The sequence below is a fragment of the Schistocerca americana genome, chromosome 5, assembly GCF_021461395.2.
Source record: "Schistocerca americana isolate TAMUIC-IGC-003095 chromosome 5, iqSchAmer2.1, whole genome shotgun sequence".
In the NCBI taxonomy this organism is placed as follows: Eukaryota; Metazoa; Arthropoda; class Insecta; order Orthoptera; family Acrididae; genus Schistocerca; species Schistocerca americana.
In genome coordinates, this window is record NC_060123.1 from 224657590 (window position 1) to 224683784 (window position 26195).

At 44.8% G+C, this 26195-nt stretch overlaps 1 protein-coding gene across 1 annotated transcript in view; it reads left to right on the forward strand.

Annotated features, from left to right (window-relative positions):
• LOC124615690 (structural maintenance of chromosomes protein 2) overlaps nt 1–26195 on the forward strand; it is a 174315-nt gene that overhangs the window by 44224 nt on the left and 103896 nt on the right. The window contains exons 4-5 of the mRNA XM_047143723.1: nt 1598–1708; nt 6473–6610. Coding sequence (XP_046999679.1) covers nt 1598–1708; nt 6473–6610 — 249 coding nt within the window. The remainder of the gene's footprint in view (nt 1–1597; nt 1709–6472; nt 6611–26195) is intronic.

A 26195-nucleotide genomic window follows, 5' to 3' on the forward strand; every position in this document is an offset into this window, starting at 1 on the left:
TCTACGATTTTTACCCTCCACGCTGCCCTCCAGTACTAAATTGGTGATCCCTTGATGCCTCAGAATATGTTCTACCAACTGATCCCTTCTTCTAGTCAATTTGTGCCACAAATTTCTCTTCTCCCCAATTCTATTCAGTACCTTCTCATTAGTTATGTGATCTACCCATCTAATCTGCAGCATTCTTCTATAGCACCACATTTCGAAAACTTCTATTCTCGTCTTGTCTAAACTATTTGTCGTCCACATTTCATTTCCATATGTGGCTACACTCCATACAAATACTTTCAGAAACAACTTCCTGACACTGAAATCTATACTCAGTGTTAACAAATTTCTCCTCTTCAGAAACGATTTCCTTGCCATTCGAATTTATACTTTCGTAATGCAGAAATATGCAGCGTACATGTTGCTGCCCATCAAAGATCTTTCCAAAATGGGTTTTTTCCCCCCTGAGTTTTGTTTACTGAAGTGCCGGGAAATTCTGCTGTATAAAACCATACCGATTCAAAAGATAAGTCTTACAGTTCCGAGGGAAAGTATACTGTCACTTAACATGGAAAAAGTGTATTTTCACCTGGGAGAAAATTTATTTTTAACCGGGAGATCCGGGAAAAATCCGAGAATTTTTTTTCCTTGTCCACGTATACACCCTGATGACCCACATGTATGATCAGTGCTGGATTCCTGTCTGCCACCTCCTAATGCAGTCTCATCATGAGCATTCCCTAATCCATCTAAAACTGCTTCAATGCCTATACAATTCCCCCCTCCCCCCTTCTGTGTCTGCCATCTCCTCTGAACTTCATGGTAACTTTACCTCCAGCAAATTATTTGTTATTGCAATTTCCATGCCCTTTAACATCTGCATATCCCATTCTTCACAACCCCCTTCCCATTCCCTTTACCCACACAATTTCTGTCATTTTTCACCCCTACTCCTGCTGTATCCACAGTGTACTATCTTGCTTCCCACTCTCTCCTCCCCATCTTCTCTCTACTCATATTAGTTTTATATTTATTACCTGAAGCAATCCACATTTTGCCACTCCTGCTAAGAGCTGTGTTCCTCCTCTCACCACCACCATCACCACCACCACCACCACTCATGTGCATGGACAACCACTTCTAAAGCCACAGTTGCTGTTGCCATTTGTGTATGAAACTTTCTGGAATGTCAGAATTTGTCCAAGTTATCATAAATCGTTTCAAAAGAACATGGCTTAATGTGCTGTACAGGTCTTTCATGACACAGGGTATTAATAGCTGATATTTGTATAGTTGTAACATATTTATAAAAATAAGTCACAGAAGAAATAATTAAATAACAAAGAACTGAAGTTGAAAAACTGGCTATCATAAAAAAATATGCAAATTTTGCCTTTTCTGCTGCCTTCAACTTTTACTACTTTGCTTTTTCCCCAAAGTAAGGAACCACCATTGCTGAAAGCTTTGGTTTATAGATTGGTATTTCTTAGACATTTTTGTGATTATGTATTAATAATTCTCTGATGATCTTGCCTTAACTGTGTTTATGTAATTTACTATTTTAAGTTATCCTATTTCCTAACATTTCATGCTTGTTTGCATGTTCCAGATTCTAGCTATGGTGGAAGAAGCTGCTGGCACAAAAATGTATGAGAACAAAAAAATTGCTGCAGAGAAAACAATAGAGAAAAAGGACAACAAACTTAGGCAGCTAAATGACGTAAATAGATTATTTTATTTTCATATTTTGAAAATCTTTCACTGCTGACTGGATGAATATTATGTTTAATGTTACTCACCCTCGTGATCATTGTTCATGTATTCCACTGAGGATCTTACGTTAGTCATTTTCAAAAATTAGTATTAATTTTTTGTAATAATATTGGTGCTTGGAAAGTAAACATGAGGAGAATGTGAATTTTGTATCTTTTTAATGCAATTAAGATGAAGCAACTGGCCCATGCTTTTGTAATGTGCCATTTGTTTGAAACAAACACATGCTTCTTAACACACACAAATCTCTATGTTGTAAAGTTAAAATAAATGTAAACTAAATATTGTCCAAGAACCTGTTTCCATAGCAGTTGAGAAATGCTGTGTTAAAGACACCAATAAGCTCTTGTTAAAATATGCTTATTCATGTTTCAGTTGTGTACTGTATGACTGAGAAAGAAAAAAACTGTAAACTTCTTCCCAGTGATTCTCTGCAGTTGAAACCTGTCACGTAATAACAAGTGTATTTTAACAATTGGCGTATTGCAATGCAGTAGAATATCATTAGCACGTTCTTGAGGGGACCATAGATTTTGAACATCATACGCAGAATAACTTACTACTGAAAATTGTATAATTTGGAAATGATTCTATTTTTTCATCAGCGAAAATGCGGAATAAAGTGTACTATAGTTGGGATAATGCGTGAACTCTTAATGCCACTCTTCCTGATTGCAATAAATGTGCCGTTTCAAGAACACATTCAGAATAACACACTCAGAAATACTTGTTAGCATAAAAGACACAGAAATGTGTTAAAAATGGCAATATTGGCTAAATCCAATATATTGGAATTGAACGCTTCTGTCCTCAGCCGGTTGGAATGCAGAACGGTCATGTGACATGAGAGCATGTCGTCTAACTTCCAAATTACAAATCCCGCATGTGATGTTGAAAAAATAAAAATACGCTAATATTGCAATTTTTATTACAATACTCAATGCAAGCGAAAGTAATTCATTTAACATCTCCAGTACTGAAACACAACTGGTAATTGAGTAAGGGTTGTCCCTAACTACACTAAAATACTTAGATACAGATTTAAGTCTTGTCTTTGCAGTGGTTTGAAAAACATACCAATAGTTGACTGTTTCTTTTGTCTGAATTTTACTAATGTATTGTAGATCTTAGTTAATATGTTTATAGACTTCAAAACTCAGCACACACTGCTTCAGTGTGTCCATTCCTTCAGTAGCTTTTGAAGTTGTAAGAACCAGCAAAGATTCTGGCTCATCATTGTCTTCAATTTCTTTTTGCTTCTCTTCCATCTGTTCCTGCAATACAAAATGCATAACATCCAAGATTGTTACATTTCTCACTGTAGCGTCTACAGGCCAGTGTCTTCTGCACAAAAGTCTTCCTGCATTATTATTTCAGGCATTTTATAGTGCCTTGGTTGAGTGTCTGAAGATGGCTTGTATAGTTGAGTGGAAAAAAAGTACTAAATTTGTATCAAGTAAATATGATGTCATGGGGTGCTCATTAAACACAACGATTTCCCTATTTCTAACACCCAAACTGCAATCCAAGGCATGCAAGAATTGTTAGAATACAGTTGCTGTTACCTAAGCTTTCACATTAGACACATATTTACATGAAAATGTCTGCACATTTTTAAAGCATAATTTTCAAGTGCCATTTCCTCTTTGCAAACAAGCTGCTTCAGATAGTTTTTATTCGCTCACTGTTGTATTTACTAATGATGGAGGAATGTTCAGTTCTTTTGCAATATCAGCACACTTCATTTGTGAATTTTTGTCCACTTCCTGATTAATGTTCCACTTTCTATTAGACACATATTTACATGAAAATGTCTGCACATTTTTAAAGCATAATTTTCAAGTGCCATTTCCTCTTTGCAAACAAGCTGCTTCAGATAGTTTTTATTCGCTCACTGTTGTATTTACTAATGATGGAGGAATGTTCAGTTCTTTTGCAATATCAGCACACTTCATTTGTGAATTTTTGTCCACTTCCTGATTAATGTTCCACTTTCTCACTGTCTTTTTGTTCATGACGTATTGGTACACCATTTGACAAAGGGGACAAAAAAATAAAATTCACTTACTTGGAAACAGATGCTAAATATGAACAAAGAACACAAGTGACTGAATTCAGAATTGTATTGTAATAAATATTTTGTTTCTTGAATGAGATTTTCACTCTGCAGCGGAGTGTGCGCTGATATGAAACTTCCTGGCAGATTAAAACTGTGTGCCCGACCGAGACTCGAACTCAGGACCTTTGCCTTTCGCGGGCAAGTGCTCTACCAACTGAGCTACCGAAGCACGACTCACGCCCGGTACTCACAGCTTTACTTCTGCCAGTACCTCGTCTCCTACCTTCCAAACTTTACAGAAGCTCTCCTGCGAACCTAGCCAGGAAGTTTCATTTTGTTTCTTGTTTGGTCGCTCCAGAAGTTTGTAGGTATCAGAGGTACTGCCGACCTAAACGAATTCCTTCCATGCACGATTTCTACCTACCATAGGAAACAGCAAAGTTGCTGCCCTGGATAATAATATGTTCTTATAAGTTTCTGCACTGCATGGCAGCAAACGTCCTACTCTTACCACTCTCAGAACTCGTGGCGGCAAAACAGTGCAGACTCTGCCAAATTTGAATGCACTAAGCCAGGAGGGAAATGTGAAAATTAGTCTTTTTAACCTGCATTTAATGCAGTTGGGACTGGGACTTCTAAAAACGGATGTACTAACAAGGGAACCTCCCCATCGCATCCCCCTCAGATTTAGTTATAAGTTGGCACAGTGGATAGGCAACACAGATCAATTGAGAAAACAGGAAGAAGTTGTGTGGAACTGTGAAAAAATAAGCAAAATATACAAACTGAGTAGTTCATGGGAAGATAGGCAACATCAAGGATACTGGGACTGCAGGAGCGCCGTGGTAACGTGAACAGCTGCGGAACGAAAGGTCCTTGGTTCAAATCTTCCATCGAGTGAAAAGTTTAATTTTTTATTTTCAGTTTATGTGACAAACTCTTATGTTTTCATCACTTTTTGGGGAGTGATTATCACATCCACAAGCAAACGTAAATCGGCCAAGGTAGAAGAATCTTTTTACCCATTCGCCAAGTGTACAAGTTAGGTGGGTCGACAACATATTCCTGTCATGTGACGCAAGTGCAGTCACCAGTGTAGTATAGAATATATCAGATGTGTTTTCCTGTGGAGGAATCGGTTGACCTATGACCTTGCGATCAAATGTTTTCGGTTCCCATTGGAGAGGCACGTCCTTTCATCTACTAATCGCACGGTTTTGCGATGCGGTCGCAAAACACAGACACTAAACTTATTACAGTGAACAGAGCTGTCAATGAACGAACGGACAGATAATAACTATGCAAAAATAAAGAAAGTAAAATTTTCACTCGAGGGAAGACTTGAACCAAGGACCTCTCGTTCTGCAGCTGCTCACGCTACCACGGGACCACGGCGCTCCTGAGCCTACATTGTCCATGATGTTGCCTATGTTGCCCATGGACTACTCAGTTTGTATATTTTGCTTATTTTTTCACAGTTCCACACAACTTCTTCCTGTTTTCTCAATTGATCTGTGTTCAGTTTATCAAGGCCTATCCACTGTGCCAACTTATAACTAAATCTGAGGGGGGAGGTTCCCTTGTAAGTGGAAAAAACATGGTAATGATTGGTGTACTGCTGAGATTGCAGTGTACATTAAAAATCTGGTGGATACCATCTGAACATGATTTCCATTGATGTTAAAGTTTTCATACAAAATACTCGCTTCTAAATTTTGAGTTCTTTTAAGCTCCGTGATTACAAAATTTTCTAGTTCTGTGTTGCAGTAAGAGTTGAGCTTGGATAATTTTAAGGGACAACTATTACAAATTGCTTTTGTCATAACTTAAAATCTCATCTCTTATTCCATAGGTAGCTCAGATGTTGCAGTAAAAGTGGTATATTCCTCATAAGCTGTAGGAACCAATTATCATGCTATCTTCTGCAGACAAAGCAAATGACTGTGGGCTACATAGCAACTCTCTCTAATTGTAGGCAGATGTTTAATTTATTTTTGAGGTATTTGACTAGATTCGTAATGTTCGCAATAGGTCTTACATTCTAGAATGTATCTGTTTAGAAACTTCATTTTAGGATTACGGTTATTTTTGTGTGTCATGTGGGTGTTTGTACAGCTGCTGAACTAATCCAAAATTAAATATTTTGTTTGCACACTAAAATATTTTTTTGAGAAGCTCACGGGGTCCATATCTTAGCTATTTCAAATCATTAAAGAGGTGTCAGATCAAGAAGAAAGCGTTATGGTCATAGCTTTGGCACAATAAACCATTATACTTATTGACAACAAACTGTCCGGTGTGAACAAAACATGAAGTGCTTTCGTAATGTGAGGTTTCTATGTTTAGATATTGCAAAGGTTTTAGACACAATTTTCAACAGTTTTACTTTCCAGTACATTTTTTCATTCTGTCAATATTGATGTTGTTGTGAAAATTGAGGTTTTTTTAAATGAATGTTTCTGTAATAAGAGGGAGTTGAAATTTGTAAAAATTATATGAAAAGATTTTGCTGTTGTTTAAAAATTTATGTAAGTTACAACTTCATTGTACATTGTGTTATTGGAAGTTTGTGGAGGGATGGAATAGATATAAGTTTGTTGTAATTGAGCCCTTAAGGAACATTTTATAGTGTCTAATATTTCTTTATTTTAGATAATTAACAGTGACATAGCTCCTAAAATACAGAAGCTAAAAGAAGAACAAGGAAGATATCTTGAATACCAGAAAGTAGTTAGAGACTTGGAAAGGCTAATGAAAATATATGTTGCATGGAGGTACATGAAAGCCAAGGTTAGTATTTGTTCAGTTTTTATTACATTGTGGAAAAGCATTGCAATTAATTAGATATGTAGAAGATCTAAATAAAATGTTCCTCTGGTTACTCTTAATGAACATGTGTACCTTTTTAGTGGGAGAATGCATATATTACATTCTATACAGTTACTGCATTTGGGGTTAATATGAATTTTCTGTTGTTAATGGCCAACCAATCACAACTTAAACTCAAGAGTGAAGTATGCTGAATGTTTGTTCTGTTTATTTATTCATTTTATTTAATGAGAGAGGGATGACAACTAATTTGTGAACTGATTGAATATTCCTGTAACATGCCTCTTCCTTCAGTTGTGTAGCTCATTCAGTCAGTCAGAACTAATAAGTAAAAAAGTGAGAGACATTTTCTGAGAATGATTCATCCTTGCCTGTAGATGCAAGTGCTTGGAGACATTGAAATAAAGGTTTTTCTTCAGTAAAGCAAAGCTGTCACAAATCCAAAGATTGGTTTGAACATGACAGTGCTATACTAGCCAAGGTCCTGTTGGACATGGCATGCTGTTGCCTTCTTCCAACCTGTGAACTGTCTTACCCAGCAAGTTACAGGGGGACCTAAAGTTTAATGTGGATTCCAAACCACTGTGTAACTCATCGTTCTCACGCCAACAAAGATTGCCAGAGATAGCAGTTATAAGTGACAGATAAAAAACCTTTTTGACTGGGTATCAATTCTGAAATCTTTGGATTTGTAGTCTTGCACTTCACCAATGAAACACTGTGCCACATTTCTGTGCAACCAAATATTTCAGATATTTTCTTCCATGTTCTAGTGTCTCCTGGATAAATTTTTCGCTCTTTGTGTTTTTAGCATCCTTTGTTGACAGTGCCCCTTGATTTAATATTTATATTAACAACAATTAATCATTAACTGTTTATTTAATTCTGTTGACTGCCCTGTTTCTGCAGTGTAATCTACAGACTCTGATGTATCTGACATACTAGCAATGTTGTGGGATCACTACTGGTTTACTCTAACCAGTGGTGTCTTCTGTAATTATTTTCATTTTAAATAATCACAACAAGAAATTACAGGAAATGGAGATTTGTTATGTCTCCTGACATGCAACTTACCTTCTGTAGAGACTCAATCCAGCAGAGAGAATAGTATGAAATAACAATCTCTTGAATTTCAAATTACAAAAATCATACTCGCCTTTTACTTCAGGGCCTGTAAAACAGTGATCAGAAAATATATACAAAGATGATGAGACTTACCAAACAAAAGCGCTGGCAGGTCGATAGACGCACAAACAAACACAAACACACACACAAAATTCTAGCTTTCGCAACCAACGGTTTCTTTGTCAGGAAAGAGGGAAGCAGAGGGAAAGACGAAAGGATGTGGGTTTTAAGGGAGAGGGTAAGGAGTCATTCCAATCCCGGGAGCGGATAGACTTGCCTTAGGGGGAAAAAAGGACGGGTATACAATCATGCACACCACACACACATATCCATCCGCACATACACAGACACAAGCAGACATTTGTAAAAGCAAAGAGTTTGGGCAGAGATGTCAGTCGAGGCGGAAGTAAAGAGGCAAAGATGTTGTTGAAAGACAGGTGAGGTATGAGCGGCGGCAACTTGAAATTAGCGGAGGTTGAGGCCTGGCGGATAATGAGAAGAGAGGATATACTGAAGGGCAAGTTCCCATCTCCAGAGTTCTGACAGGTTGGTGTTAGTGGGAAGTACCCAGATAACCCGGACGGTGTAACACTGTGTCAAGATGTGCTGGCCGTGCACCAAGGCATGTTTAGCCACAGGGTGATCCTCATTACCAACAAACACTGTCTGCCTGTGTCCATTCATGCGAATGGACAGTTTGTTGCTGGTCATTCCCACATAGAAAGCTTCACAGTGTAGGCTGGTTAGTTGGTAAATCACGTGGGTGCTTTCACACGTGGCTCTGCCTTTGATCGTGTACACCTTCCGGGTTACAGGACTGGAGTAGGTGGTGGTGGGAGGGTGCATGGGGCAGGTTTTACACTGGGGGCGGTTACAAGGGTAGGAACCAGAGGGTAGGGAAGGTGGTTTGTGGATTTCATAGGGATGAACTAAGAGGTTACGAAGGTTAGGTGGACGGTGGAAAGAAACTCTTGGCGGAGCGGGGAGGATTTCATGAAGGATGGATCTCATTTCAGGTCAGGATTTGAGGAAGTCGTATCCCTGCTGGAGAGCCACATTCAGAGTCTGATCCAGTCCCGGAAAGTATCCTGTCACACGTGGGGCACTTTTGTGGTTCTTCTGTGGGGGATTCTGGGTTTGAGGGGATGAGGAAGTGGCTCTGGTTATTTGCTTCTGTACCAGGTCGGGAGGGTAGTTGCGGGATGCGAAAGCTGTTTTCAGGTTGTTGGTGTAATGGTTCAGGGATTGAGAACTGGAGCAGATTCGTTTGCCACGAAGACCTAGGCTGTAGGGAAGGGACCGTTTGATGTGGAGTGGGTGGCAGCTGTCATAATGGAGGTACTGTTGCTTGTTGTTGGGTTTGATGTGGACGGATGTGTGAAGCTGGCCATTGGACAGATGGAGGTCAACGTCAAGGAAAGTGGCATGGGATTTGGAGTAGGACCAGGTGAATCTGATGGAACCAAAGGAGTTGAGGTTGGAGAGGAAATTCTGGAGTTCTTCTTCACTGTGAGTCCAGATCATGAAGATGTCATCAATACATCTACATCTATACTCCGCGAGCCACCTTACGGTGTGTGGCGGAGGGTACTTACTGTACCACTATCTGATTCCCCCTTCCCTGTTCCATTCACGAATTGTGCGTGGGAAGAACGACTGCTTGTAAGTCTCCGTATTTGCTCTAATTTCTCGGATCTTTTCGTTGTGATCATTACGCGAGATATATGTGGGCGGTAGTAATATGTTGCCCATCTCTTCCCGGAATGTGCTCTCTCGTAATTTCGATAATAAACCTCTCCGTATTGCGTAACGCCTTTCTTGAAGTGTCCGCCACTGAAGCTTGTTCAGCATCTCCGTAACGCTCTCGCGCTGACTAAATGTCCCCATGACGAATCGCGCTGCTTTTCGCTGGATCATGTCTATCTCTTCTATTAATCCAACCTGGTAAGGGTCCCATACTGATGAGCAATACTCAAGAATCGGACAAACAAGCGTTTTGTAAGCTACTTCTTTCGTCGATGAGTCACATTTTTTTAGAATTCTTCCTATGAATCTCAACCTGGCGCCTGCTTTTCCCACTATTTGTTTTATAAATCTGTACCAAACTTTGGGTTGGCAGGAAAGAGGGAAGGAGAGGGAAAGACGAAAGGATGTGGGTTTTAAAGGAGAGGGTAAGGAGTCATTCCAATCCCGAGAGCGGAAAGACTTACCTTAGGGGGAAAAAAGGACGGGTATACACACGCGCACACACACACATATCCATCCACAGATATACAGACACAAGCAGACATATTAAAAGGCAAAGAGTTTGGGCAGAGATGTTAGTCGAGGCGGAAGTGCAGAGGCAAAGATGTTGTTGAATGACAGGTGAGGTATGAGTGGCGGCAACTTGAAATTAGTGGAGATTGAGGCCTGGTGGATAACGGGAAGAGAGGATATATTGAAGAGCAAGTTCCCATCTCCGGAATTCAGATAGGTTGGTGTTAGTGGGAAGTATCCAGATAACCCGGACGGTGTAACACTGTGCCAAGATGTGCTGGCCGTGCACCAAGGCATGTTTAGCCACAGGGTGATCCTCATTGCCAACAAACACTGTCTGCCTGTGTCCATCCCTATGAAATCCCCAAACCTTCTTCCCTACACTCTGGCTCCTACCCTTGTAACCGCCCCTGGTGTAAAACCTGTCCCATGCACCCTCCCACCAACACCTACTCCAGTCCTGTAACCCGGAAGGTGTACACGATCAAAGGCAGAGCCACGTGTGAAAGCACCCATGTGATTTACCAACTGACCTGCCTACACTGTGACGCATTCTATGTGGGAATGACCAGCAACAAACTGTCCATTCGCATGAATGGACACAGGCAGACAGTGTTTGTTGGTAATGAGGATCACCCTGTGGCTAAACATGCCTTGGTGCACGGCCAGCACATCTTGGCACAGTGTTACACCGTCCGGGTTATCTGGATACTTCCCACTAACACCAACCTATCCGAACTCCGGAGATGGGAACTTGCTCTTCAACATATCCTCTCTTCCCGTTATCCACCAGCCCTCAATCTCCACTAATTTCAAGTTGCCGCCACTCATACCTCACCTGTCATTCAACAACATCTTTGCCTCTTTGCTTCCGCCTCGACTGACATCTCTGCCCAAACTCTTTGCCTTTTAATATGTCTGCTTGTGTCTGTAAATGTGTGGATGGATGTGTGTGTGTGTGTGTGTGTGTGTGTGTGTGTGTGTGTGTGCGCGCGCGCGCGAGTGTATACCCGTCCTTTTTTCCCCCTAAGGCAAGTCTTTCCGCTCCCGGGATTGGAATGACTCCTTACCATCTCCTTTGAAACCCACATCCTTTCGTCTTTCCCTCTCCTTCCCTCTTTCCTGATGAGGCAACAGTTTGTTGCGAAAGCTTGAATTTTGTGTGTATGTTTGTGTTTGTTTGTGTGTCTGTCGACCTGCCAGCACTTTCATTTGGTAAGTCACATCATCTTTGTTTTTTTTATATATATATATATCACTTAACCAGTCCTTTTAATACATTTACACGCAGTTTTTTAAATTTGCCCGTATTTCTCCACCCTTTAACATGTTTTGGAGGCAACACAACTACCTAACCTTTGTACACTCGTTGTTTACCAACCTAAGTTCACCACAGGATCAACATAGCTCAGCTTAAACCAAAACTTTTAGACTTTTTTCACACCAGAATTCCAGTTGCTTTAGCCTCATGTTACACTTTCCACCTTCTAATACCATGTCACCATCACAACGTCCCCACAACGACCCCATTAAGTTTTATTTACATTCCCTCTGCCAACATGCCTTCGCCCTAGCCAGATTACGTTCCCATATTTTATTTACTCAGGCTTGTCTGACATTTGGCATTACCCCCAAAGGCCTCACACTTAAAGTTCCCATCTCTGGCGGTAACCCTTCTTTCCATCAATCCCTATACCAGTTCCAAACTGAACAATCCATAGCCCTCACCCGCCTAATCCTTCACCTACACATCAACTCAGCCAATGAACACACCAATCAACTGCTATCCCTAATCAAAGTCCTCAATCTTTCCTCTCCCACATCCACACCGGCTGTTCAGAGCATCCTCTTACAGGCCAACCGCAAATTAGAACAGCATGCCACCCTCTACCTCAAAAAACTATCCAATCTCCTGGTTTCCCACCTCCGGAAAGGCAACTCACTCACCCTCCACAACCTTTCCAACAAACCTCAACCTCCTCTCATTGCACACAGACGCAGTCTCTCCCATCTACTCAATCTGCCACTACCAGCTCCACTCCCCTCAAAACTTCAGAATTCTAGTCAACACAATCTGGAACCACAACACCCCAATTCAGTAGTTAACCTTTCCTCCAAACCTCTCTCCCAATCTGAAACCTCTGTCCTATCCAAAGGCCTCACCTTCAGCCCTACTCCCAGATTCAACCAAACAGCCCTCGTCAAAGATTTACTGTCCTCTCTGCTGGAAATATCACTTTGCCATGAAGAAAAATAATCCTAATCCTACTCCTAATGATCCAATTCCCCAAGACACTATCCAAATTGAACCCTGCCTGGAACAGTTCCATACTCCGTCATAGCGGGACGCACCTCCTCTTCCTCAAAATCACCCTCTCCAAACCTTCCAGGAATTTCTCACTTTCAGCTTTGCCTCTCAATCTTTCTTGAAAAACTTTAATCCTACTCCCAACATCACCACAGCTGAAGCCCAGGCTATCCGTGATATGAAGACTGACCGATCCATCATCATTCTTCCGGCTGACAAGGGTTCCATGACTGTGGTACTTGATCGTTGGGAGCATGTGGCTGAGGGACTGCGTCAGCTTTCAGACAACACTACATACAAAGTCTGCCGAGGTAATCCCATTCCTGATGTCCAGGCGGAGCTTCAAGGAATCTTCAGAACCTTAGGCCCCCTACAAAACCTTTCACCTAACTCCATCAACCTCCTGACCCCACCGACACCCCGCACCCCTATCTTCTACCTACTTCCTAAAATTCACAAACCCAAACATCCCGGCTGCCCCGTTGTAGCTGGTTACCAAGCCCCCACAGAACGTATCTCTGCCTACGTAGATCAACACATTCAACCCATTACATGCAGTCTCCCATCCTTCATCAAAGACACCAACCACTTTCTCGAACGCCTGGAATCCTTACCCATTCTGTTACCCCCGGAAACCATCCTTGTAACCACTGATGCCACTTCCTTATACACAAATATCCTGCACGTCCAGGGCCTCGCTGTGATGGAGCACTTCCTTTCACGCCGATCACTTGCCACCCTACCTAAAACCTCTTTCCTCATTACCTTAGCCAGCTTCATCCTAACTCACAACTTCTTCACTTTTGAAGGACAGACATACCAACAATTAAAGGGAACAGCTATGGGTACCAGGATGGCCCCCTTGTACACCAACCTATTTACGGGTCGCTTAGAGGAAGCCTTCTTGGTTACCCAGGCCTGCCAACCCAAAGTTAGGTACAGATGTATTGATGACATCTTCATGATCTGGACTCACAGTGAAGAAGAACTCCAGAATTTCCTCTCCAACCTCAATTCCTTTGGTTCCATCAGATTCATCTGCTCCTACTCCAAATCCCATGCCACTTTCCTTGACGTTGACCTCCATCTGTCCAATGGTCATCTTCACACATCTGTCCACATCAAACCCACCAACAAGCAACAGTACCTCCATTATGACAGCTGCCACCCATTCCATATCAAACGGTCCCTTCCCTACAGCTTAGGTCTTCATGGCAAACGAATCTGCTCCAGTCCTCAATCCCTGAACCATTACACCAATAACCTGAAAACAGCTTTCGCATCCCGCAGCTACCCTCCAGACCTGGTAAGAAGCAAATAGCTAGAGCCACTTCCTCATCCCCTCAAACCCAGAATCTCCCACAGGAGAACCCCAAAAGGGCCCCACTTGTGACAAGATACTTTCCGGGACTGGATCAGACTCTGAATGTGGCCCTCCATCAGGGATAAGACTTCCTCATATCCTGCCCTGAAATGAGATCCATCCCTCATGAAATCCTCCCCGCTCCACCAAGAGTGTCTTTCTGCCGTCCACCTAACCTTCGTGACCTTTTGGTTTATCCCTATGAAATTCCCAAACCGCCTTCCCTACCCTCTGGCTCCTACCCTTGTAACTGTCCCCGGTGTAAAAACCTGTCCCATGCACCCTCCCACCACCACCTACTCCAGTCCTGTAACCCGGAAGGTGTACACGATCAAAGGAAGAGCCACCTCTGAAAGCACCCATGTGATTTACCAACTGACACGCCTACACTGTGAAGCCTTCTATGTGGGAATGACCAGCAACAAACTGTCCATTCACATGAACGGGTACAGGCAGACAGTGTTTCTACATCTACATCCATACTCCGCAAGCCACCTGACGGTGTGTGGCGGAGGGTACCCTGAGTACCTCTATCGGTTCTCCCTTCTATTCCAGTCTCGTATTGTTCGTGGAAAGGAGGATTGTCGGTATGCTTCTGTGTGGGCTCTAATCTCTCTGATTTTATCCTCATGGTCTCTTCGCGAGATATACGTAGGAGGGAGCAATATACTGCTTCACTCTTCGGTGAAGGTATGTTCTTGAAACTTTAACAAAAGCCCGTACCTAGCTACTGAGCATGTCTCCTGCAGAGTCTTCCACTGGAGTTTATCTATCATCTCCGTAACGCTTTCGCGATTACTAAATGATCCTGTAACGAAGTGCACTGCTCTCCTTTGAATCTTCTCTATCTCTTCTACCAACCCTATCTGGTACGGATCCCACACTGCTGAGCAGTATTCAAGCAGTGGGCGAACAAGCGTACTGTAACCTACTTCCTTTGTTTTCGGATTGCATTTCCTTAGGATTCTTCCAATGAATCTCAGTCTGGCATCTACTTTACCAACGATCAACTTTATATGATCATTCCATTTTAAATCACTCCTAAAGCGTACTCCAAGATAATTTATGGAATTAACTGCTTCCATTTGCTGACCTGCTATTTTGTAGCTAAATGATAAGGGATCTATCTTCCTATGTATTCGCAGCACATTACACTTGTCTACATTGAGATTCAATTGCTATTCCCTGCACCATGCGTCAATTCGCTGCAGATCCTCCTGCATTTCTGTACAATTTTCCATTGTTACAACCTCTCGATACACCACATCATCATCTGCAAGAAGCCTCAGTGAACTTCCGGTGTCATCCACCAGGGTCATTTATGTATTTTGTGAATAGCAACGGTCCTATGACACTCCCCTGCGGCACACCTGAAATCACTCTTACTTCGGAAGACTTCTCTCCATTGAGAATGACATACTGCGTTCTGTTATCTAGGAACTCCTCAATCCAATCACACAATTGGTCTGATAGTCCATATGCTCTTACACTGTTCATTAAACGACTGTGGGGAACTGTATCGAACGCCTTGCGGAAGTAAAGAAACACGGCATCTACCTGTGAACCCGTGTCTATGGCCCTCTGAGTCTCGTGGACGAATAGCGCGAGCTGGGTTTCACACGACCGTCTTTTTCAAAACCCATGCTGATGCCTACAGAGTAAATTTCTAGTCTCCAGAAAAGTCATTATACTCGAACATAATACGTGTTCCAAAATTCTACAACTGATCGACATTAGAGATATAGGTCTATAGTTCTGCACATCTGTTCGACGTCCCTTCTTGAAAACGGGGATGACCTGTGCCCTTTTCCAATCCTTTGGAACGCTACGCTCTTCTAGAGACCTACGGCACACCGCTGCAAGAAGGGGGGCAAGTTCCTTCGCATACTCTGTGTAAAATCGAACTGGCATCCCATCAGGTCCAGCGGCCTTTCCTCTTTTGAGCAATTTTAATTGTTTCTCTATCCCTCTGTCGTCTATTTCGATATCTACCATTTTGTCATCTGTACGACAATCTAGAGAAGGTACTACAGTGCAGTCTTCCTCTGTGAAACAGCTTTGGAAAAAGACATTTAGTATTTCAGCCTTTAGTCTGTCATCCCCTCTTTCAGTATCATTTTGGTCATGGAGTGTCTGGACATTTTGTTTTGATCCACCTACCGCTTTGACATAAGACCAAAATTTCTTAGGATTTTCTGCCAAGTCACTACATAGAACTTTACTTTCAAATTCATTGAATTCCTCTCGCATAGCCCTCCTCACACTACATTTCGCTTCGCGTAATTTTTGTTTGTCTGCAAGGCTTTGGCTAGGTTTGTTTGCTGTGAAGTTCCCTTTGCTTCCGCAGCAGTTTTCTAACTCGGTTGTTGTACCACGGTGGCTCTTTTCCATCTCTTATGATCTTGCTTGGCACATACTCATCTAACGCATATTGAACGATGGCTTTGAACTTTGTCCACTGATCAACACTATCTGTACTTGAGACAAAACTTTTGTGTTAAGCCATCAGGTATTCTGTAATCTGCTTTTTGTCACTTTTGCTAAACAGAAAAATCTTCCTACCTTTTTTAATATTTCTATTTACGGCTGAAATCATTGATGCCGTAACCACTTTATGATCACTGATTCCCTGTTCTGCATTAAGTGTTTCAAATAGTTCGGGTCTGTTTGTCACCAGAAGGTCTAATATGTTATTGCCACGAGTCGGTTCTCTGTTTAACTGCTCAAGGTAGTTTTCAGATAAAGCACTTAAAAAAATTTCACTGGATTCTTTGTCCCTGCCACCCGTTATGAACGTTTGAGTCTCCCAGTCTATATCCGGCAAATTAAAATCTCCACCCAGAACTATAACATGGTGGGGAAATCTACTCGAAATATTTTCCAAATTATCCTTCAGGTGCTCAGTCACAACAGCTGCTGAGCCAGGGGGCCTATAGAGACATCCAATTACCATGTCTGAGCCTGCTTTAACCGTGACCTCCACCCAAATCATTTCACATTTCGGATCTCCGTCAATTTCCTTTGATACTATTGCACTTCTTATCGCTATAAACACGCCTCCCCCTTCACTGTCCAGCCTGTCTCTGCGATATACATTCCAATCTGAGTTTAGGATTTCATTACTGTTTACGTCTGGTTTCAGCCAACTTTCCATCCCTAGTGCTATATGGGCGTTGTGACCGTTTATTAATGAGAGCAGTTCTGGGACTTTTCTATAGACGCTCCTGCAGTTTACTATTAGCACATTAATATTGTTATTCCCGGTTGCATTTTGCCTACTCCTATTTTGCCGCGTCTCAGGAGGCATCTTGTCGGGCCTAGGGAGGGAATTCTCTAACCTAAAAAACCCCCATGTGCACTCCACACGTACTCCGCTACCCTTGTAGCTGCTTCCGGCGTGTAGTGCACGCCTGACCTATTCAGGGGGACCCTACATTTCTCCACCCGATAGCGGAGGTCGAGAAATTTGCACCCCAGATCTCCGCAGCCTCTGGTTTAAGCCTTCCACTCAGCTCCAAACCAGAGGACCGCGATCGGTTCTGGGAACGATACTACAAATAGTTAGCTCTGTTTCCACCCCGCGAGCAGGGCTTTCCGCCTTCACCAATTCCACCAACCGCCTGTATGAACTGAGGATGACCTCTGAACCCAGATGGCAGGAGTCATTGGTGCCGACATGAGCAACAATTTGAAGTCGGATGCACCCAGTGCTCTCTATCGCCGCCGGAAGGGCCTCCTCCACATCTCAGATGAGACCCTCCGGCAAGCAGACAGAGTGAACACTGGCCTTCTTCCCCGACCTTCTTCTTTGTTGGTAATGAGGATCACCCTGTGGCTAAACATGCCTTGGTGCACAGCCAGCACATCTTGGCACAGTGTTACACCGTCCGGGTCATCTGGATACTTCCCACTGACACCAACCTATCAGAACTCTGGAGATGGGAACTTGACCTTCAATATATTATCTCTTCCTGTTACCCACCAGGCCTCAACCTCCGCCAATTTCAAATTGCCGCCCCTCATACATCACTTGTCATTCAACAACATTTTGCCCCTGTACTTCCGCCTCGACTGACATCTCTGCCCAACCTCTTCGCCTTTACATATGACTGATTGTGTCTGTATATGTGCGGATGGGTGCGCGCGCGAGTGTTTACCTGTCCTTTTTTCCCCCTAAGGTAAGTCTTTCCGCTCCCAGGATTGGAATGACTCCTTATCCTCTCCCTTAAAACCCACATCCTTTCGTCTTTCCCTCTCCTTCTCTCTTTCCTGATGAAGCAACCTTGGGTTGCGAAAGCTTGAAATTTGTGTGTTTGTTTTTTATTGTGTCTGGCTGTCAGTGCTGTCTCGTTTGGTAAGTCACAGCATCTTTGTTTTTTATATATTTCCCATTCCCTCATATATATAAAGTCATAATCTCATTTCCTTACACTAATGAGCTTTATTGGTAACAGGTTAAATCTTCCCTAATTTTGATACACAATAAATAATCATTCTCCTACTGGCCATGACTCTCAGGGTATGTAAACCCCTGTAGGAGTGACAAACTATGACCTTGCTTTTCACTGTTCAATTTTTGCCTTTATTTCTTCAAATGTGACTATATTTTGTACCCATTGGTCTCAAGATTTGAGACAGCAGTCATGTTTTCCATTTGTAGAATATTTTCTTAGGAAAAAAAATTACGATTATTGTGGTGCTTTGTGTGACCTCTGGTGAAGACACCAGATTGACCATAGAACTTATCATATCTCAACCAAGCTAGTATCATGTTGATTGTAATAAAACAATGTAATTGAGGTGTTGAGATCAAAAGATGGACATGTCATTTAACAGTAGTTTTGAGATACATAAAAAAACTGTATAATCTGGAACAGTATTATTCCCAAACCTTATACCTACTTCCACATTCTGATCAGGAAGAATAAAATCTTACACCAAAATCTCTAAGAATAGAATAAAGGCAAGTAATAGAAAACAGTAAGAGGAAATGAGTGACATATCTCCTTCTTGATTTAAACAACAGTAATTTTATCATACACAAATGTTATGTAACTAAAAAAATAGTATATTTTCAAGCAAAATATTCTTTTTAATAATTTCAGCATGTTCAAACAAATCCGAATTACTTGTATAAACACTCATAATTAAATACATATACAAATAGATAATATAATGGAAAACAATATCCTTTTTAGTGCTTTGGCTTGTAACATGGGAAGTTAATTCCATATTTTTACATACTGACAACCCTGTTTATTTTGACCGACACGTATGTTCACGAACTTGTCACTCACGATCCCTGTCAAAAAATTCAGTCCGAGGTTCATTGTCTTCCTGTCTTCCACTCCACCACTCATTTTATTAGTGGCTCATTTACTTAGAATTTATCAAAATACTTACAAAACTGCGAAGGGATAACAACAATCCTGTCTGAAACATCCTGTAGTGTCTCAGGTTTCAGAAGAATGTATACTCTTGGCACATTATGAAAATGTGGAACTATCCCAGTTTTAACCAGAGGAAATTCATGTTTCATCATTCCACTGCTATTGAGTGAAACAATGGTGCATTTTGGCTGAACAGTGTACTAAAATATTGTGTTTACTGCATCCCACTACAGTGCTGCCATAATGCCTCAAGTTCTTTCATGTAATATAGGGACTTGTCTCTTCAGCAAGTGCTCTTTCTGCATGAAACAAAATTTCGGCACTGGTTTAGACAGGGAAAAAATCACTGTACAAGTCCCATTTTAGAACCAACAGATGCAGACTTGTGTGAAAATAGCAACCACAGGAATAACTCACATACTCCAAAAATGATAGGTCCTCTTTTTGATCTCAGCACCTCAATTGCTCTTTTTACAAATAAGTAAGGAACAGAGTAGTTGATCTTTTTGTATTCTCTTGCTGTCAGTGTAGCCTTGTACCGTGGGAAGCAAGGAGAGGATGTTGTTAGGTGGCCGGTATCCGCATTCTGTAACACAACTGCACACATGAATCAACTGGGTTCTTTATTAACATAAACAGAGAGCGCCTTAAGATAGTCCATGTGCTGTGGTACAAGCTCTTCCATCCCCCTGCGGATTCGGGGGTAAGAATAGGCCCGCGGTATTCCTGCCTGTCGTAAGAGGCGACTAAAAGGAGTCTCAACTGTTTCGGCCTTATGTGATGGTCCCCTCTCGGGTTTGACCTCCATCTTTCTAAATTATTCCGAAGAGCGAGCCAATTGGGGAAGGGCGCCTTACTTGGTGCCTTGTGTCCATGTTGTGTTCAGAACTTTCGCCATCTTCTTCGTCGTTGCATTGCAGTCCTGCCCGCTCTCCATCGCTTGGGCATGGCTACGCTCTTGCGTACACTTTCTGCCAAACACTGTGCAGGGCCATTTTCTGCTCTGACGGAGACCATGGACCACATGTCACCTAACATCCAGCACGGTAGCCAGTCCATTGTGGTGGGGCCGCCATGTACCCTCTTGGTTGTAGCCCCCTGACAACACAGGGATCGCTCTACTGATGCCTGCGCCGTTAACTCCCCACGTATGCCAAGGAGTAGATGCCCATCTCCTTGGGGCATCAGGACTCCCGGCAATGGCCGTCCTGCCAGATGGCTATTGCTGCGGCTGGGTGGCGCCCGTGGGGAGGGCCCTTGGTCGGAGTAGGTGGCATCAGGGCGGATGACCCGCAATGAAGCGTGGTACATCATCTATCGCTGGTGGGCCTCCACCAGCAGTCTCTAAGCGATCGAGGTCTAACCTCAACGGGAAAAAATTTGATCAGAGATCGTTTCCCTCCCTAGCTACTCCTTGGGAGGAACGTCTTGCTAAAGAAGGCAGTGGAGAATATTCACCCCGGTACCTCGTGTGTACGCGGGTTGATGGAGAATCGTTCATGTCGACCAAGCCCCAGTTTTTTGTGGAGCATTTAGAGGACAAGTTCGGGGAGGTGGAGGGCTTGTCCAAGATGCGCTCTGGTTCTGTGCTCATCAAAACGGCATCCTCTGCCCAGTCACGGAGGTTGCTCAATTGTGACAAGTTGGGGGATGTTTCCGTTAGCATCACGCCGCATAAGAGTCTCAACATGGTCCAGGGTCTTATATTCCACAGGGATCTTCTTCTGCAGTCCGACGATGAATTACGCGCCAACCTCGAACGACGAGGTGTTCACTTCGTCCGGCGCGTCCATCGGGGTCCGAGGGATAATCAGGTAGCCACTGGTGCCTTCATCTTGGCCTTTGAAGGTGATGTATTACCCGAAAAGGTCAAGGTGATGGTTTACCGTTGTGATGTGAAGCCATATATCCCTCCTCCGATGCGGTGTTCTAAATGCTGGAAGTTCGGGCACATGTCATCTCGTTGTACTTCCAGCCTCATGTGTCGGGATTGTGGACGTCCTTCGCATCCCGATACTCCATGTGCCCCGCCTCCTATCTGTGTTAACTGCGGAGAACACCATTCCCCCTGCTCGCCGGACTGTAGGATATTGCAGAAAGAACGGAAGATAATGGAATATAAGACCTTGGACCGGCTGACCTACCCCGAGGCTAGACGGAAATATGAGAGGCTCCATCCTGTGGCAATGACGTCAACCTACGCCGCTGCTGCAACGACGGTTCTCCCGTCATCACGAATCGACTCTAAGATCGGTCAGCATCCACCAGCCCCCTTGCTTGTGGGGGGCACTTCACACCCTGTTGCTCCTGCTCCATCTTCTCCAGGAGCAACACCCTCCCAACCATCGGGGACATCAGCTCCCCCTTCCCAGCCGGAGAAGCGTAAGACTTCTTCGGCTGCTCTCGCCAGGAAGGGATCCCTTGGGGACCTCCCTTCGCAAGTTCCGACCAGTGGAAAAGAGGACGCCCGCAAGTGGTTGAAACAACCGCCAGTCCCTGGTCGTCGGGCCTTGCGGTCGTCGTCTGTCCCTGAGACTCCCCCCAGGGGGTCCACAACTCTTTCGTGGATACGTGCGTGGCGAGCACGGGGCCCCGAGCCATTGTAGCCTTCTTTCTCTCCCGGGCTGCATTTCCTTTCCCTTCCCCTCCTTTCCCCTCCATACCCCTTTCCCCTCGCCCTCTCCTCTCCCTCTATTGGTGTCCTTGCTTATGTTGGCCCCCGCTATCCTCCTGGTTCTGTTGGTTTTACACTCTGGCTTTGTTGCGTAATCATCTCCTCCTTTTGGCATTCCTTGGTCCCCCTCTGGGGTTTGACCTCCATTCCAAAATTTCTCTTTCCGTAGTGTGAGCCATTTGGGGAAGAGCACCTTACCTAGTGTCTCCGACGTGTGCCCTCCTAGTATATTCCACCTTTTCTTCTACGTCGTTGTCTGATGCTAGGGTGCATAGCCAGCACGGTAGCCAGCCCGTGTGGTGGGGTCGCTATGTACCCTTTTGGTTGAGCCCCCTGAACACACAGGGATCACACTTCTGATACCTGAGCTGTGACCTCCTCATGCATGCCTTGGAGTGGTTGCTCGTCATCCTGGAGCATCGGAACTCCCGGCAATGGCCGCCGTGCCAGACGGCCCTTGCTGTGGCTGGGTGGCGCCCGTGAGGAGAGCCCCTGATCGGAGTGGGTGGTATCAGGGCGCCCGCTATGCAGATGAAACGCATAAGGGTCCAAACCTCTGGCCGCTCTTCTGCGGCCGTCTCTCTGCGTGGTACTGATTCCTCAAGTGCTGCTTCTCTTGCCCCTTCGGCCTTCCCTTCCGTGGCTACCCCCTGGGAGGAGGGTCAGGCCCGTCGTCTAGGGGCAAAACCTTTCCCCCGTTATCTAGTTTGCACCAGGACTGATGGAGATACTTTCACCGGTGTCAAACCTTTATTCTTTGTGGAACACATTGAAGACAAGTTCGGCGAAGTGGACTCCCTGAGCAAGATGCGGTCGGGTTCATTACTGATAAAAACTGCTTCGGCTGCCCAATCTGCGGCCCTTCGTGCCTGTACCCATCTTGGCACAATTCCCATGTCCATTACCCCTCACCAGTCTCTAAATATGGTACAAGGTGTGATTTTTCACAGAGACCTCATCCTTCAAACTGATGAGGAACTTCGGGACAATCTCGGACGGCGGGGTGTTCACTTTGTTCGGCGTGTTCAGAAGGGTCCTAAAGATAATCGTATTGATACTGGTGCCTTTATCCTGGCCTTTGAAGGGGATACCCTTCCTGAGAAAGTTAAGATTATGGTCTATCGCTGTGATGTGAAGCCGTACATCCCACCTCCTATGCGGTGTTTTAAGTGCTTGCGTTTTGGCCACATGTCTTCCCGCTGTACCCAGGACCCTCTCTGTGGTGACTGTGGACGTCCACTCCATGAGGGGAGTCCCTGTGTTCCCCCTCCTGTATGTGTAAATTGTCATGGTAGTCATTCTCCACGTTCAGCAGATTGCCCAGTCTATAAGAAAGAAAAAAAGATACAGGAGTATAAGTCTCTTGATCGTTTAAGCTACACAGAGGCCCGTAAGAAATATGCACGATTGCACCCTGTGTCCATGACATCTAGTTACGCCTTGGTTACATCTTCATCCCTTCCTCCCCCTTCCTTACCCCCGTCCCGGACCCCTCTCCTTCCCCCCTCCCCTGCGGCTCCCACACCTTCTCCTCTGGGCGCCGCTCCCCCTCCCCAGCCGGAGAAGTGTCCCACTCCTTCGGCGTCTGCCGGTCAAGGGCGCCTCTCCCGGGATGCCCCTTCCCGGCACCTTCCAGGTCAAAGGTCTGCTGCAGCGCGGCGACCGCGAGAGCCGCGGTCTATCGGCCCCCAGGTCGCCCGGTCTCTTTCTGTTCCTGATCTTGCTGCAGCTGGCTCCATTATGCCACACAGCCCTCCTCGATCTCAGCCTGAAAAGAAGAAGAAACATAAGTCCCGGGACAAAGAGCCTCTGGTGTCACCGGAGGTCCCTTCCCCGGCTTCACAACCGGATTCTGACCTGTCGTTTATGGATGTCGCCCCCTCCTTGTCGGTGACAGGTGGGGACCCGGCAGTATGACTGGATTTAGCGTGTTCAGCCCTCATTTAAACCATCGTTCTGTGGTTCTCCAATGGAATTGTAATGGCTACTATCGTCACCTTCCGGAATTGAAATCCCTTCTTTCGTCCTACTCAGCAGCTTGTGTGGTTCTCCAGGAATCTCATTTTACTGATGCTCACTCACCGACCCTCCGTGGGTTCCGTGTTTTCTGTCGAAATCGGGTCGGACCCTTGCGGGCTTCTGGTGGCGTTTGTACGTTGGTCCGTACAGACATTGCTAGCACGTGGATTCCTCTCCAAACTACATTGGAAGCAGTTGCTGTTAAGGTCCACTTAGACTCTGCAGTCACAGTATGCAATCTTTATCTCCCTCCTGACAGGACTCTTACACCTGCTGCCTTAACCACCCTTCTTCAGCAACTTCCTCCTCCCTTCCTCCTCCTTGGGGATTTTAATGCTCATCATCCTTTGTGGGGCAGTGCCTTTCCATCTAGACGAGGTCTTCTTATCGACCAATTTATTGCAGACCACGACCTGTGCCTTCTTAATGATGGCTCCCCTACTCATTTCAGTGCTGGTCATGGTACCTTTTCTGCCATTGATCTTTCTCTTTCTTCTCCCTCTCTCCTCCCTTCATTACACTGGTCGCCACACGACGACCTTTGTGATAGTGACCATTTCCCGTTGATTATCACGCTCCCTTCCCGCTCCCCGATGGAGAGGTTACCTCGTTGGTCTTTCCACCGCGCCGATTGGCCTCTATATACTGCACAGGTCGAGTTTTCTCCCTCTTTGTCGGGTTGTATTGATGACGTCGTACGTGACGTGTCTGACGCGATTGTTCGCGCTGCTAACCTTGCTGTCCCGCGCTCATCTGGACAATTTCGTCGTCGGCAAGTCCCGTGGTGGAGTACGGCCATTGCCATTGCCATCCGTGATCGCCGTCGAGCTTTGCAACACTTTAAGAGGCACCCATCTGTAGCCAGCCTTTCTACCTTTAAGCGCCTTCGCGCTAAAGCCCGTTATTTAATCAAACAGAGCAAGCGGATATGTTGGGAACGATTCGTTTCTTCCCTTGGTTCCACTGTCCCTCTGTCACGGGTATGGGCTACACTTCGCTCTCTCCAAGGTTGCCATCGGCAGTCCACCCTCCCAGGCCTTCACCTCCCAGATGGCATTTGTACGGACCCATTAGTTCTCGCAGAACATCTTGCGACCCATTTTGCAGTGGCATCAGCGTCGGCCTCCTATCCAGCTGCTTTCCTTCATCAAAAACAGCAGGCTGAAGCTGTCACCTTATGTTTCACCACTTGTGAGTCAGAATCTTACAACGAACCTTTCACTGAATGGGAATTTCTTTCTGCTCTATCTGCTTCTCATGATATGGCTCCTGGCCCAGATTCCATTCATAACCAGCTGCTTCAACATCTCAGTGCTCCACAACGGCACCATCTTCTTCGGGTGTTTAACCGTATCTGGCTCCAGGGTGACTTCCCTTCTCAGTGGAGGGATAGCATTGTGGTTCCTGTCCTTAAGCCTGGTCAGAACCCCCTATCTGTTGACAGCTATCGGCCAATTAGTTTGACCAATGTTGGTTGTAAGTTACTTGAACGGCTGGTAGCCCGTCGGCTCACTTGGGTCCTCGAATCTCGGGATCTATTGTCCCCTTACCAGTGTGGCTTTCGAGAGGGACGATCTCCAATCGATCATTTGCTTCGCTTGGAATCCGCAGTTCGGCAGGCTTTTTCCCAGCGCCGCCATTTGGTTGCAGTGTTTTTTGACCTTCGCAAGGCCTATGACACGGCCTGGCGCCATCACATCTTACTAACCCTTCATCAGTGGGGTCTTCGGGGCCCACTCCCGATTTTTATCCGCCAGTTCCTGATCCATCGGTCATTCAGAGTTCGAGTTGGTACTGCTTTTAGTTCTCCACGGACCCAGGAGACGGGCATCCCACAGGGTTCTGTCTTGAGTGTCCTTCTTTTCCTCATTGCTATCGATGGACTTGTGGCCTCTGTCGGTCCCTTGGTCGCCCCTGCCCTGTATGTGGATGATTTCTGCATTTGGGTTAGTTCCTCCTCGATGCCATCTGCAGAACGGCAGCTCCAGGTGGCTATACGGCGTGCCTCTGCATGGACCCTCTCCCACGGGTTTCAATTCTCTCCTTTAAAATCGCGGGTGGTCCACTTCTGTCGCCGTACTACGGTCCACCCTGATCCAGAGCTCTATCTCGCTGCACAAAGATTGCCTGTGGTTCCACAGTTTCGTTTCCTAGGTCTTCTTTTCGACAACAAGCTCACTTGGCTGCCCCATATCAGACTCCTGAAGGTAGGATGTTTCCGTAAACTCAATGTCCTTCGCTTCCTTGCCCACTCCTCCTGGGGTGCGGACCGTTCCCTCCTCCTCCGTCTTTATCGTGCTCTAGTTCTGTCACGTTTGGACTATGGTTGTCAAGTTTATGGTTCAGCTGCTCCTTCCACGCTGCACGTGCTGGATCCAGTCCACCATCGTGGTATCCGTTTGGCCACC